Here is a 15,755-nt window from a genome sequence, read left to right on the forward strand (position 1 = left end):
GGGTATGCTGAAGTTGACTAGTGGAATTCTGGAAGATATTCGGAATGGTCAGCAAGTTGATGTCGCTCTAGTTGATCATATTACTATGGTTAACCAGGGTAATGGTGGTAATTTTGAGATTGATGAGAATGGCATCCTGCGATTTAAAGGTAGAGTTTGTGTTCCTGAGGTGTCTGAATTGAAAAAGAGTATTCTTGAAGAGGGCCATAGGAGTGGATTGAGTATCCATCCAGGTGCAACTAAAATGTATCAAGATTTGAAGAAGTTGTTTTGGTGGGCTGGTATGAAAAGAGATGTTGCTAAGTTTGTGTATGCCTGTTTGACTTGTCAGAAGTCAAAGATTGAGCATCAGAAACCGGCAGGTATGATGCAACCTTTGAAGATTCCGGAATGGAAGTGGGATAGCATTTCCATGGATTTTGTGACGGGATTGCCGAGGACGGTGAAAGGTAATGATTCTATTTGGGTGATTGTGGATCGATTGACTAAGTCGGCGCATTTCTTGCCGATGAAGATTAATCACTCTTTAGAGAAGTTGGCAGGGTTGTATATTGAGGAGATAGTGAGGCTGCATGGTATTCCATCCAGTATTGTGTCTGATAGAGATCCCAGATTTACTTCTAGATTTTGGGAAAGTTTGCAGAAAGCGTTGGGGACTAAGTTGAGGTTGAGTTCAGCTTATCATCCTCAGACTGATGGTCAGACTGAAAGAACTATCCAATCCTTGGAGGATTTGTTGAGAGCTTGTGTGTTGGAGCAGAGTGGTTCTTGGGATAGTTATTTGCCGTTGGTGGAGTTTACTTATAATAATAGTTTTCATGCTAGTATCGGTATGGCTCCGTATGAAGCATTGTATGGTAGGAGGTGTAGAACTCCATTGTGTTGGTATGAATCAGGTGAGAGGGTTGTACTCGGACCTGAGATTGTGCAGCAGACGACTGAAAGGGTTAAGATGATTCAAGAGAAAATGAAGATTTCTCAGGGTCGTCAGAAGAGTTATCATGATAAGAGGAGAAAGGCACTTGAGTTCCAAGAGGGAGATCATGTGTTCTTGAGGGTTACTCCGACGACAGGTGTGGGTAGAGCTTTAAAGTCTAAAAAGCTTACTCCGAGGTTTGTGGGTCCGTATCAGATTTTGAAGAGGGTTGGGGAAGTGGCGTATCAGATAGCTTTACCGCCGTCGCTTTCTAATCTGCATGATGTGTTTCATGTATCTCAGTTGAGAAAATATATTGCAGATCCTTCGCAGGTTGTTCAGTTGGATGATATCCAGGTGAGGGATAATTTGACCGTTGAGGTGTTGCCAATTCGGATAGATGACCGAGAAGAGAAGACCCTGAGAGGTAAGAAGATTGCTCTAGTGAAAGTTGTTTGGGGAGGTCCAGCTGGTGAGAGCTTGACTTGGGAGCGTGAAGATCAGATGAAGGAGTCGTATCCGGCTCTATTTGCTTGAGGTATGTTTTCGAGGACGAAAACTTCTAAAGTGGGGGAGAGTTGTAACACCCCGAATATTGTTGGACTAATTCAAATATTATTTTAATATGATTATTGGAAGGTAAAATGATTTATTAAATAATATTGGGAATTATTATTATTATTATAGATGTTAATTATTTAATAACAATTAAATAAATAAATGGAATATGAAGAGTGGAAGGGTAAAAGTGGAATTGGGATAAAAAGAGGCCAAAGTGAGAACTTAGGGTGTTTTCACGTATTGTTGCCTCAGAGTCAGAAAAAGGGAGAAACGCTGAAGAGAAAGAGAAGGAAGAGGGAAAGGCCAAAGATTGCTCAGAGCTTCCTTCAATCCAAAGAGGTAAGGGGTCTGAACCTTATTAAACGATAATATGCGAGCAAATTCATGATATATGTTGGATTGTTGATGGATTTTGGGGATTTTAGGGAGATTGGGAAAGTTGGGGTTTTGATGGAAATCCCCGATTTGTGAGTTTCGTTGAGTTATATGCTTTATAACCGAGGTATGTTGTGTATGTATGACTGTTAAATGTTGATATTGGGTTGTTAGCTGTGGAGTATGAGTTATGGCAAGTAGAGAAGCAAAGCTGCGCTAGGTTCTGTAGCAGAGGGCTTCTGTTCGCGCGCGATTCGCGGCGCGAAGCCCAGTTCGCGGCGCGAACTGGGCAGAATCCAGAGGAGTTCTGGAACGCACCGTTCGCGGCGCGAACCCTGCTGCGCGGCGCGAACTGTGCTGTGCAGAAGTTGATGTTGGCGAGTTTTGGGTACGTTGAGTTGTGAGACTCTTAGTAAGTCGCTGTACTTGTGTTATAAACAATTAATAGTGATTATATGATTGTGTATGAGGTGTTTATGATGATGAGATGTTGAATTTACGTGTTTAGTTATAAATGTGTTATGTAACGATGTGATATCGTTGTAATATTGTTGTTGTTTTGTTGAGTGTGTGTCATGTTATTAATGATGATGATAACATGACTATATGATGTTGTTGTTGCTATGTTGATTATGATGCATGTTTGATGTGCATGCATTCATGAAAGGCCGATGCCTAGTGATGAACGGACTGAGTTCCAATGATGTTGTTGACTCCGGGCTTGTTGAGAGGCTTGGTTCCTTGCGGGGAACTCGGATTCTATGGTGATGAATCTGGGAGTGGTGATCCTATAGTTGGTCACAAAATGGGTATACCGAGTCGTGTTGAGTCATGCATGGGTGTGTGCATTGCATTTGATATGTTGTTTTGTTGATGTTCATGAGTATGATGATTATGATGATTCTGATGAGCTGTGTTGGCATATGTGAAATATATTTATGTTTATATTTCTGTCGTTATATTATTATTTAATAATGTAATTCTCACCCCTTCTGCATGTGTTTATGTTCATCTATGATGAGCAATGTGCAGATAAAGAAGAGTAGCTATTGTTGAGGTTGAAGAATAAGTGTAGAGTTATTCTGCAGAGTCGAGTCAAATGCTCTGGTCATGTGACACCGGGGTTATGGGATTCGATAGATAATTGGTTATTATTTACGTTGTTTATGATGACTAATATGTTGAGATGTTTTGTTGAGATAATGTTGAAACATTATTATTAATTGTTATATGATGAATGATAATATTGGTGTTGTTGTCCGCTGCGAAGTTTTAATAAAATAAATAATATGTTTTTTTGTTGTGATGTGATAAAAGTATTATGTTGTAAGAAATGTAAACTCTTCTACATGTTGTACTCTGATAATCTATTTAAATATGTCGTTTGGGTAGAGGGGTGTTACAGGAGTGTCTGATCTCATCCATGCTACTGAAGCCGACTGTCTATATCAGGAGATCGCAGAGCTCAAGCAAGAAGTAGCCATGCTCCGTGGTTCCTCTCAGGAAGATGACATCCCCACTATATGATCTCACCATTCCATCTTATTTCATCTTTCTTTTATTTTATTTTTCTCGTATTTACATAACTCATCTTATATTATCGCATTTGGAATATTATATAAACTACATCTATACACTGATATTTCTACTTTTATCTATATATGTCTTATTTTTCGTTTTATTTGCATTTTTATTTTTCAGTTATTTATTTATTTATTAGTTTAATATTTAATTTTTGTTTCATTTTTTTTTTACCTTTATAAAATTATGCAAGTCAATGATGCTAGGAAAATCACAAAACAAATGCTATCCGGACCCCTCAAAGCCAAAAGACAAGAGAAGCCCAAGCCGAAGGACCAAAATCCGACCCAGCCAGATTTTGCCTTGTGGCGCCCGCCATAGACCCTGTGGCGCCCGCCACAGCGTCTGTAAAAGGTCGGGGCAGAACCCCTTTCTTCACCATTTTTGCAACTTACAACCTTCCAAACCCATTTTTTCACCTTGGAAAAACATCCTTGAACCCACAAAAAGCTCATACTTTTCTAACCACCACACCGTACAAATCATCTTTCCGAATTCCATTTTCATTTTCATCCGTCGGATTTCGTAAAAATCCAACCTTTTCACAAACCACTTCATCTTCTTCATCACTTCTCAAGAGCTTTCAAATGGAGTTTAACGGATTCATTCTTCGAGGAGGGAAACCGGGGGATAGACAAAGAAAAATTATTGAACGGTTGCAAAATCGGGAAATCCTCCCGACAAGGTATGTTGACGAAAACTGTCTCTACACGTTAGGTATCTATCATAGCATATTTCATTTATTAGATAATTTAGGTTTGCATAATTTCTTTTCCAATAAAGAACCTACCTATGAGCGGTTGACAATTGAATTTTTGAGTTCCTTAATTTATATTGTCAACCCTAACACTGCTAGCACAGTTGGTACTGTCAAATTTAGAATGTTTGCTGTTGAATACCAATTCAGTACCGACGAACTAGTCAGCTTGTTAGGAATCCCTCATGGGGACGGTGCTATTTGTGAGACCCCTTTGGATTCTGAATGGTCTGTTGAGGTATTTTCCTTCTGGAAGCGTCTATCAAACACTTCCATAAACTCTTTTGAAGGAGTTCTTGCCTCAACTATCCATAACCCGGCCATCAGAGTTTTTAGATATCTGTTGGCATGCACTATTTTTGGCCTGGAGAATCCAAATAAGGTTAATGCTAGAGAGCTTCTATTTTTACAAGGAAGCCTCACAAATAGACGTATTAATTCGGTCCCGTTCATGCTTGCTCATATGACTTTAACTTTGAATAAAGCGGGACCGATTTCTTTTGGTGGATTGATTACATCTATTGCTCGGGCACTTAACCTGAACAATGAGATGGCTACCCTAGACCCCTTACCTCCTCGCACAATTAACCTGAAATTTATGAGAGACATGAAATTGTGTCGTTCAAGGAGAGAAGGAGGCTATATGCTTATGGTTCATGGTGTAGCCATCTCGTCTGTTGTTTTACCGTGCACTAGACGTACAAACGTACGAGATGAAAGGAATTGGACCTACGCTTTAGATGCCCCACCTGTTTTAGGTCCTCTTCCTCCTAACATTCCTGATGAGGCGGGACATGACACTGATGATGAATATGATCGGAGAGAGAGATCTCTCGTACCCAATGTGTCCCCCCATCATCCTTCACCACCACACACCGCACCATCTTCTTCTTCTGCAGGTACCACTCCTGGCTTCTATATTACAGAGGAGATGTGGCGTGATCATATGGCTAGAGAGCAAAGGCGTGACGACCTACTCTCTACCATCCAGCAACAAATGACGGATAACATGAGCTTCATGCAAGAGTCGCAGCGGAGGACAAACAGGTCCTACGACACTGTTTTACAGTCTCTGCTTACGATTACCAATACACAAGCCCGTCAGCAACACTACCACCAGAGACACATGACACTCATTGAAGCCACTCAAGGTTCCGTTATGGGTAACCTTCGAGAGGTGAGGACCACTCACGATGCTCTGCAGGCGAGGATGGATCAGAGAGACCGTCGTCGTACCCGATCCCGTCGTCCACCTCAGGATGGCGAGGGCACTAGTGGTCAACAATAGGTTGTCAGGTAACTCTTCCCTTATCTTATTTCGAAACATTGAGGACAATGTTCGTTTTAAGTGTGGGAGGAGACTCTATCGTCTTTTCTTTATTACTTTTCTCGTTTTTCCTTTATCGCTTTTTCTTTGCTGTTCTTAGATAGTTTATTTATTGTTATTTCCTTTTAGTTGTTTATTTTGCTTTTTAGTATAATGCATGAGTTTGACGAGTCACCAAATATAGTAGATCTTTAGTACACCATCTCAGAGGCGAAATTGAAACAATTTCGTACACTTAACTACACCACACTACGAAGATGGAATCATGCTAAGGAGTTATGGGTTAGTGGGAAACACATGTTTTCGAGGTGATGGTTGATGAAAAGGTCATGATGTCCATAACGTAAGTCCACTAGCTGAAATAGTGTTTGAGAAAGTAAAAAAATGCCCATATCTCCTTTTCATCGAAAAAAACCTTTATAGGGGAAAGTTTGTTAGGTGAATTTTCGAAAGGGCACAAATCTTAGTACAGTTAGAAAACTTGGAGCAAGTTAAGGTCAGTTAGAAATTTTTTGAAATGTTATGGTGCAAAGGTCGAAGTTTCAAGAGGAGATGTGCTAATGGGTCTTAGGATTTTTCAGGAAAAAGGAACATTTTTCCAAATAGTTCGATAACATGAAGATTTAGGTTTTTCGGCTGTGTCGAATAGCAGTTATTTGGGCATGTAGAAGCGTTTTGTTCAAATAAATAGCTACTTGTTAGTCTTATCCAAGAAACACGTGGACACCATTCAGAAACAAGACGCATGCAAGAATCTACATGGCGAAGGCGGGAGAAATGAACGTTAGGAACAATTTTTTTTACACTTGTATAAATAGGTATTCTAGTGTTAGAATTTAGTGTGTTAATTTGATTTCATTACAAAATCTCACAAATACTCAAAGTACCAGCATTAGAGAGAAACGAGTTCACTGAGAAATGTACGAATCTTGAAACACCATTTTTCATTCAAATGCAAGTATTTCATTTCAGTTTATGATCTTTTTCGATTTACTATCAGTTCTCTTTTAACTGCATTATTATTCTACCTTCACTTTACAAACCTTTTTCCTTTTTTCTACATTATCGAAATCACTACTTTTCTTAACTATTTTACCACATCGAAATCATTGACAAATATTACACAAACTATAAACAAAAGGTTTAGTACTATGCCATATGATTCCCTATTTGGTCATGCAATTAACCTTTAATAAAAGACTAACAATTATTTATCAAATTTCTCAGTAAACAGTTGGGAGTTATTTTAGTGGTTTGCATTGGTCGGATATCATTCTTCCTCCTTTGTTGGATGATTTCTTAGCCAACAAATCTAGTTTTCTTTCTTTTTGCTCCAGGTTTACCTAAAGGGTTTTGATGGATGCCCCTTTTTTATCATCCTTCTTATATATATATATATATATATATATATATATATATATATATATATATATATATATATATATATATATATATAGGTCAAGATCAAATGACACAAATGTGTCAAACTTAATAACATGACACCTTCGAGAATTTTTTATTGGATATCCGTATAACAAAATTCAATGTTGGAATGAAAACTATTATCATATAGATCAAGTCTATAAAATTTAACATCAATAAAAAATTATTTGATATGTTAAAGAGAATTATCAAAATTAATGGTTTTGTTGAAGTTTTCTAAGACGTTAGTTTTCAAGTATCTCGTTGACATACCAAATGATTTTCGATTGGTGTTAAATTTAATAGACATGATTTATATGATAATAACTTTCAATCCAAAGATTGATTTTGTTATACAGATATGCGATAATGAGTTTTATATATATATATATATATATATATATATATATATATATATATATATATATATATATATATATATATATATATATATATATATATATATATATATATATATATATATATATATATATATATATATATATATATATATATATATAATATATATATATATATATATATATATATATATATATATATATATATATATATATATATATATATATATATATATATATATATATATATATATATATATATATATATATATATATATATCTGTCTAGGAAAAAAACATCAGAAAGAGAAGGACAGAGGCACCAATATTATTATTAGATTTTATATTTTATATTACATGTTTTTAGATTTGTGCAATTTTTTTTTTGTTAATTTAGGGAAACCAACTTACTTTGTATAATTAGCTTGTATTATTATAAACAGTTTTAATTATAATTTTAGTATTCACCATTAAATTATGAGAAAAAGAAATATGCATTCATAATGTAAAATATTTCAATACCGTAGATCCGTGTATTCTGTCAGATCACACTTTTATTTTTATAATGCTTATAATTTGATAATATAAAATATTTTGATTGAATATTAGTGTAATACTTATTTACACGATGGTGGATTACCTTTAATCTCTTAAAATATTTTTAAAAATCTCTAAAATAAAATTTCTCTAAAAATCAATCCTTGTAAATTCAAAATTTATTGTTTTGAATCATGATGTGCTATTGATCACATACAGTAATTGTATTGAGTCACATGTAATATAATGAGCGAACTAGATATAACAATTGTCTTTCTTTATTAATATATTATTGAGCATTCAAAAATATATTTGTTTTTCCAAAAAAAAGTATTTGTAAGAATTAAATCTCAACAAAAACTTACTAAAACTAAAGCTTAAAAACACTCTAAAGGCAGATATTAAAATCATATTTAAAATTTTAAATGTATTAAAATAAATTATCATATAAAGTCTTTTTTTATGTTTAGTTAAATTCCAAAATAGAGCTTAATATTACTTATATTAATTTAATATAAAGTTTACATTTAAGTGGGTTATCATGACAAATCAAAGTGACGCTCAAAAAATTAAATTAAAATTGAGTATAAAGAATACATTATACATTGTGTAGATATAGAATTGTAGATCTGATAAAATCCTGACTTAACCCCCAAGTCAAGAAATGGCAAATTTGTCAAATCAACTCATAAACCCTGAAACCGTTATTTATGACTTCAAACTCGGTACCCTAAAACCCTCGCACTGTTTTTCCAATTTTCTTGCGTGCCTCTTTTCTTTTACTTTTCTCTCTGTTTTCTTCTCCCACAAACTCGGATACACATTCTCGCTACCATAACCTTACCAAACAAATCATAAACAGAGAAAAAAATGACGAGTTTCTCTTTCTTCCAACGTCTCTCTAGAACTTTCCTTGACAATCACAGAACCGTGAAGCTTGTTCTTCTTTGCACCGCCGTAAGGTATAGTTCAATATCTTCAACTTCATTCCTTACAGTTTTATTTATTCATTCATTTATTATCATTATTCATTGTTTATTTTTCACGCATAGCGATCGTGTTTGCTTCAATTTTGTGTTTACTTTACGGTTAATGTTACAGTTATCATCAAAGCAGAAAATGTTAGATCTATAATTTATTTTAGCAATAAAATTTTCATGTTAAAATGCTAATAATCCTCTACTTGACAATTTACTTGAGAATTTACTCTGTTTTAGTTCATGAATTTGAATACATTGTGTAGATGTAGAACTGTAGATCTGTGATATGTGATTGATTTTGTGTGTGGTTGATGCAGTGGTGGTGGTATTGTGGCATATGGTGAGTTGGCTCCATCGGAAGCGGTTACCGATAGGAAAAAGGTGGTGGTGCTCGGAACTGGTTGGGCGGCAACAAGTTTTATGAAGAATCTGGATAATCCGAAGTATGAAGTTCAAGTGGTTTCGCCTCGTAATTATTTTGCATTCACTCCTTTGCTGCCTAGCGTGACGTGTGGAACAGTCGAAGCGCGCAGCATTGTTGAACCTGTTCGCAATATTTTTAGGAAGGTAAAGGGTTTAAATGATATATATTTAGTACATATATAATATTATTAGTAATAAACATGATTAATTAGTAATATTTCTAAAATATAATTCTTACATTGAAATTAATTGCAATGTATTATAGTCTAAATTTTTTAAACATAAATCAAATAAAATGCCACCATGATGTCAGTTTGCTAGGTCACTTTATGCATCTCTACAATAAATTGAAATATAAATGTTTTATACACTTTTAGTGTATAGTTAAGCCCTTTACCAATTATTTTATATATATTCTACATTAGATTATTTAAATTATTTTAATGAATATGTACATGTAATTCAGAGAATTTAGGATAAAATTATTTTAATGAATATGTACATCTAATTCAGAGAATTTAGGATAAAATTATTTTAATGAATATGCTACACGTGCATGAACAATCTAAAATATATTATTTTTATAACATAAGATGCAAAAGACATTTATGGGTTATTATTAATTTAACAGAGACAACAATAAAATAATAAAATAAATAACTAATATAAATTAAAATAGAGAAAATAGGATATGGAAGTGTAACGAATAACAATTATTGTGTATTTAGTCAAAACAGACTTTGAAATTTTAAAGGTGGACACTAGAACTCTCAACCAATCAAACATTATTTTTTAAATAAATTAAAATTTTAAACTCTTGGATACCAAAATTTTTAATATTTTTAAATTATTGATATAAGATTGAGTAGGAATAAAAATAGATGAGACCGATCTATATGAGCCTATAGCCTAGTCTATATTTAATAAAAAAAAGTCAGATTTAAACTTTTAAAAAAGTCTATTTAATTAAATAAGTCAAACTTAGGCTATTAAAAAAATCTATGAAATTTTATAGACCGACCTACATTTTCATATATAATAAAAATAGTCTAAATAGACGGACATATATTCATATATAATAAAAAAAATGATAAATAAGTTAAATAGGTCTCTCTCTCCCTCCCTCCCTCCGCTTTAAAGAGGTCATGCCAAATCAAAAAAGAGTCTATAATATACTATAAATGGTCTTATAAATTTATCTTAAACCTAATTTAACCTAACTTATTTTTACCCTAAGATTGAGTAATAATTTGTTATTAAACGTAAAACTATTTTACAATGTATATATATTAAGCTCATTAAAATAAAGAAAAATGTTAATCATTATAGTCAATAAACATTTATGGAAACCAATTGCCTGCTTTATTTTAATTCAGTATATTCAAAGTTGGATTGTAATTGTCTTCGTACTCACTCAATTGCTATTCGGAAAAAAATACCTAAAAATCCATAAAAAGAGGAGTTACACGAACATAAGTAATTATCCATTAGTATAAATGGATATAGGTGTCAATATGAGTATTTTAATATTTAATCTGTTCTATCTCCGTGTAATATATATTTAAATATTTTCATATATTATTATTATAAAATATATATTTATTATTTTTAAAAAAATACATTAATATTAAATTATTATACATTTTAATATGTTCGGATTGTTTCATAACTCAATAATAAAAATATTAAAATTTTCAGTTATGTTATTAAAAATATAAAATAATATAATATTCTTTTAATTTATTAATTTATATTTATTAAAACTATAAATAACGGATCCGGATATAAATATTTAAATATTCATAAAATACGGACACGGGTGTCTTAATTAGTGTCCACATACATGGTCTCGAGTATGAGTATTTCCAATCCCAAACCCTACCATTGCCCTCCCTAATTCAAAAGTATGTCCAACATTTTGTTAAAAAAAGTTCAACTAACCAAAAAAAGGAATTATGACAACCAAATGTTGTAAAATTTGTCTTTATTTTATTTTGTATCATTTGTATGTTTTTTTTTTAATTCTAAAATCAATTATGACCAACCTAAAAATGGAATTGTGACAACCAAATGTAGTAAAATTTGTCTCAAGTTTGTACCGTATGAGCATATTTTCATTTATTTGGTAGGTTTTAAAGGTTGGATTTGGATTTCCCGATTTAAAAAGAATATCACATTTTCTGCTGTCATGCATTACATTTTAAAAATTTATTCGACATTTAATTTTTTCAACTGTCTTAGACTATTATTACCAAAGAGACACTTAATTAAGATGATAAGAGTCTCTTTAATCAGAAGTTCTGGGTTCTAACCCAATCCTGAATATGCTTAGTTATCAATGGTTAATAATATACTATATGTACCACTATAAGCTGCCGTTGGCAAACTATTTTATGCTCACATTTAATAATTAAGAAATATGAATGTGGTTCCTAAGTTGTTTAATTTCCCATGAATTTTTTTCCATCATTGCCAATTGAAGAGCTCTCTGTTTTGACTCAATTGCACCTTTTACTAAAGCTATTAATTTCTGAACCGACCATACATAAATATTTCTTCAATTCTTCCTTAAAGGTTTAAAAGTAAGGATGTGATTAACTAAAGAATTAATGGGGGGCCAACGTCATATACAGTTAAGATTAGAGGAATTGAAAGTGTAAAGGCTGTAATTTTACATGTGATGTCTTGAGGAAAGATTTGTCTGAAATTTGTCTTTGTTCTTGTTAGCTAGATACCATTTCTATGGTGATACCAGCCAGAATCAACAAGTTACCATTTGGATATGCAGATTTTAGTTTTTAGATTTCTAGTGAATATATTTTATTTATGCCAATATTTCATTGGTGGTCAAGTAGATTCTGCAGATGATGGCTATATAATTAGTTCCTTTTTACCTGTTTTCATTGGAGCAGAAAAAGGTGGACGTGCAATTCAGTGAAGCAGAATGTTTCAAGATTGATGCTGAAAATAGAAAAGTTTATTGTCGATCTAATGCAAACAATAGTTTGGATGGGAAAGAAGAATTTGTTGTGGACTACGATTACCTAATCATTGGTGTGGGCGCTAATGTCAACACATTTAACACACCAGGAGTGGTGGAGAATTGTCATTTTTTGAAGGTACCTACCATCATGTCCATAATCCGTAGTTAGGATGGTGACTAAAGATGTTAACTGGATCCTGTTTATTCCGGTAAATTGTAGGAAGTTGAAGATGCGCAGAAGATTAGAAGAACAGTTATTGACTGCTTTGAGAGAGCAAACTTGCCTGAAGTAAGCGAGGAAGAAAAGAAAAGAATTCTTCATTTTGCTATTGTTGGAGGTGGACCAACTGGAGTAGAATTTGCAGCCTCACTTCATGACTTTGTCAATGAGGATTTAATCCGTTTATATCCCGGGATAAAAAATTTAGTAAAAATTACACTTCTGGAAGCTGGAGATCATATTTTGAGCATGTGAGATTAACCACACTCTGTGATTATTTGTTCTTTCGATGATATCTGGTCAAATAGTTTGTCACATTTGATGTGCTTTCTTTACTCTTTTAATAGGTTTGACAAAAGGATAACTGCTTTCGCTGAAGACAAGTTTCATAGAACTGGGATTGATGTGAAAACAGGATCCATGGTTGTGAAAGTATCTGAGAAAGAAATTTCCACTAAAGAGCTGAAAAATGGAGGAAATATTACTACAATTCCATATGGAATGGCTGTCTGGTCTACTGGAATTGGCACTCGTCCATTTATCAAAGATTTCATGTCACAAATTGGTCAGGTGTGTTCTAGCTACCGATGAATTTATCTTCACAAATTGTTGAGAAATTTCTCTTTACACATTTCAAAATTCCATTTTATTTACTATTCTTTAAGCATTCTCTCTTCTAAACAGGCTAGCAGGCGTGCTCTTGCTACTGATGAATGGTTGAGAGTTGAAGGGTGCAAGAATGTATATGCACTGGGTGATTGTGCTACGATAAATCAGCGAAAAGTCATGGTAAACACTGTTTCATCATCAGACTTTTTGTTACATGAGTTTCTTTGTTGTGTTTTTCATTGAAGGCGTGCATATAATTTTGGAGAAATAGAAGCATCTATGATTCCTTAACTATCAAATAATGCACATTTGCTTGGTTACCAATTAATATATGATGTATTACTTGACCTGTATTTCAATTCAAATATACTCTTTTTACTGTCGATTTTTATGGGCTTGGCTTTCGCATTTCAGGAAGATATTGCAGCAATCTTTAAGAAGGCTGACAAACACAATTCAGGAACACTTACGGTCAAAGAATTTCAAGACGTCATGAATGACATTCGTGTACGATATCCTCAAGTTGAGCAGTATCTAAAAAGTAAACAGATGCGCAACGTTGCTGATTTATTGAAGGAAGCAAGAGGAGATGTTAAAAAAGAAACAATTGAACTGAATATCGAAGAACTCAAAACAGCACTTTCCAAAGTGGATTCTCAGATGAAATTTCTCCCTGCAACAGCGCAGGTGCATGTTAATCTTATTTGCTTGTGGCATTCCCTGTAATGGTATTCAAATCAAGCATGTTTCTCATTGATTTGAAATCTATGTCAGGTTGCATCTCAGCAAGGAATTTACCTAGCCAAATGTTTTAACCGAATGGAAGAGTGTGAGAAAAATCCCGAGGGTCCTCTCAGATTCAGGGGAGAAGGTCGTCATCACTTCAATCCCTTCCGGTACAATAAATCTTAGAACCTCTCATATTTAACCCAATTTCATTTACACTATACAAATTTCAGGTTTTTTCATAAGTTAAACCAACTATATACTCATTATTGCACGTCGTTGTTGCTTGCTTCTTAAGGTACAAGCACTTAGGTCAGTTCGCTCCTTTGGGAGGAGAGCAGACAGCGGCTCAACTTCCTGGGGATTGGGTTTCAATTGGTCACAGCAGTCAATGGTTGTGGTATTCTGTCTATGCAAGGTATTGTTCACACTCACAAAAATTGTTCGAATTTTGAGACATTCTTCTCATCAAGTTACTGATTCTCATTCAATCTTTTGAACAGCAAGCAAGTAAGCTGGCGTACGAGGGCGTTAGTAGTTACAGACTGGACACGACGTTTTATTTTTGGAAGGGACTCAAGTCGCATATGAGGCAGTTCCAACATTTTCTGGCCTCTTTATTGGCATCACAAAGAAGGCCATTAGTTTTGAATTTCAATTGAAATAAGAAAAAGTTTGGTACGTTAAGTAGGAAATTATATTTACTCAGCATGTTTATTGCATTTTTCTCACACTTTAATTTTAAACCAGTAAAACAAAAGAAATACTTATTCCAAGACATGCTCTCACTTTTCTTGTACTACAAAAGAATAAACTATTGTGTAGAGAAAAAAATATGAAGAACATGAGAAAGTGCAATTGATGGAAGCTTATTCTCTTGTTATTATAAACAAGGGAGTAGCAATTTTGTAGCCACATTTTGCACAATTTGCAACAAAAAAGCCACAGATAACATACCTATAACCCACACATACAAAAATGGAAATATTGAGCAACAATACAGTAAGGACCCCTCAAATATAGTTAAAGCTGCAAGTCAATTATAACTTTGTAGTGAAAAAAGGGAGCTTTTAACGAGAAACAAATTAAAATTGGAAGTCGGAATCATCCCATTGAAGAACAGCAGAATCAATGTTCTGTTCCCTTTTGAGCCTGTCTTTTAGGAACCAATCACATACCTTTCCAGCATTGAGCTCCTCTATTGGACAACCTTCTTGTTCTGATATCACTTTTAGTAAATTCAATGAAGATATCTACCAACACAAACATGAAAATTCATTCATTAAAATTGACCAATGAAAAAGCACAATCCTCGGAGATATCATATGACTAGAGAACAGAGTTAAGGTAACTAATAAGTATTAAGTACCGTTAAACGGCATAGAAAGCGTTCATGAGTGCTCAACCCAGACATCTCAACCAAACCAGCTTCTTCAAGTGTCAAAAACGTTCTCCTCTCACTTTTCTTTTCTCCTGCACTGCATTTGATTTCTCTTCTATGTACTTTAATCTTCTTTTGTGCTACCAGGCTCGTTTGTGCTTGTCTATGTTGATTTATACCAACGTTTGAAGGGTAGCACAAAAATGGTGTTTGAAGACAAAATTTATAAGGTTGTAGAGAAATCATAATTTCCTTGCTGAGAAGAATATATCAATGCAATTGGGACTTATCTATTTCTTATTTTTTATTTAATTTAATCTGAAAGATTGGAATGCTTTATGTGGATTATCCGTTATTCTTTGTGTGGAGGAGGGTGATGGGAATTCAAACAATTGGGCCACCAATATTTCGAATAACTTCAACCCAATTTGGCCCATTATACTATATGGGCCTTTAATACCTTCGTCAATAAGTTAAAAGGATTTTTTAATACACTCTATGCTTTAATAGCACATCTCGTAAAAATACAATAATTTCTCTCAGATTTTAAAGATGCATCTCCGGATACGCTTCAAACACATATAATCAAAGTTGATTTT

The 15,755-nt window shown here is 33.6% G+C and overlaps 2 protein-coding genes across 3 annotated transcripts; one reads left to right on the forward strand and one right to left on the reverse strand.

Annotated features, from left to right (window-relative positions):
* Positions 1-8,577: 8,577 nt before the first annotated feature.
* Positions 8,578-14,551, forward strand: LOC127082873 (external alternative NAD(P)H-ubiquinone oxidoreductase B2, mitochondrial). Of its 2 annotated transcripts, XM_051023105.1 has the most exons (10): positions 8,578-8,796; positions 9,132-9,381; positions 12,150-12,356; positions 12,441-12,691; positions 12,788-13,010; positions 13,125-13,229; positions 13,464-13,736; positions 13,824-13,945; positions 14,074-14,193; positions 14,279-14,551. In XM_051023105.1, the coding sequence occupies exons 1-10, from the start codon at positions 8,705-8,707 to the stop codon at positions 14,364-14,366; spliced, it is 1,731 nt and encodes a 576-aa protein (XP_050879062.1). In that variant the 5' UTR covers positions 8,578-8,704; the 3' UTR covers positions 14,367-14,551. The 2 variants fall into 2 exon arrangements, with proteins under 2 accessions (XP_050879062.1, XP_050879069.1); XM_051023112.1 differs by lacking the exons at positions 8,578-8,796; positions 9,132-9,381 and adding an exon at positions 11,435-11,578.
* An 82-nt stretch (positions 14,552-14,633) lies between these two features.
* Positions 14,634-15,477, reverse strand: LOC127082892 (uncharacterized). The gene is made up of 2 exons (XM_051023120.1): positions 15,145-15,477; positions 14,634-15,028 (listed from the first exon to the last, which is right to left on the reverse strand). Exons 1-2 carry the CDS (start codon positions 15,400-15,402, stop codon positions 14,861-14,863), a joined length of 426 nt encoding a protein of 141 aa, XP_050879077.1. The 5' UTR covers positions 15,403-15,477; the 3' UTR covers positions 14,634-14,860.
* Positions 15,478-15,755: the final 278 nt, after the last annotated feature.

Source organism: Lathyrus oleraceus, chromosome 1 (genome assembly GCF_024323335.1).
Source record: "Lathyrus oleraceus cultivar Zhongwan6 chromosome 1, CAAS_Psat_ZW6_1.0, whole genome shotgun sequence".
Lineage (NCBI taxonomy): Eukaryota > Viridiplantae > Streptophyta > Magnoliopsida > Fabales > Fabaceae > Lathyrus > Lathyrus oleraceus.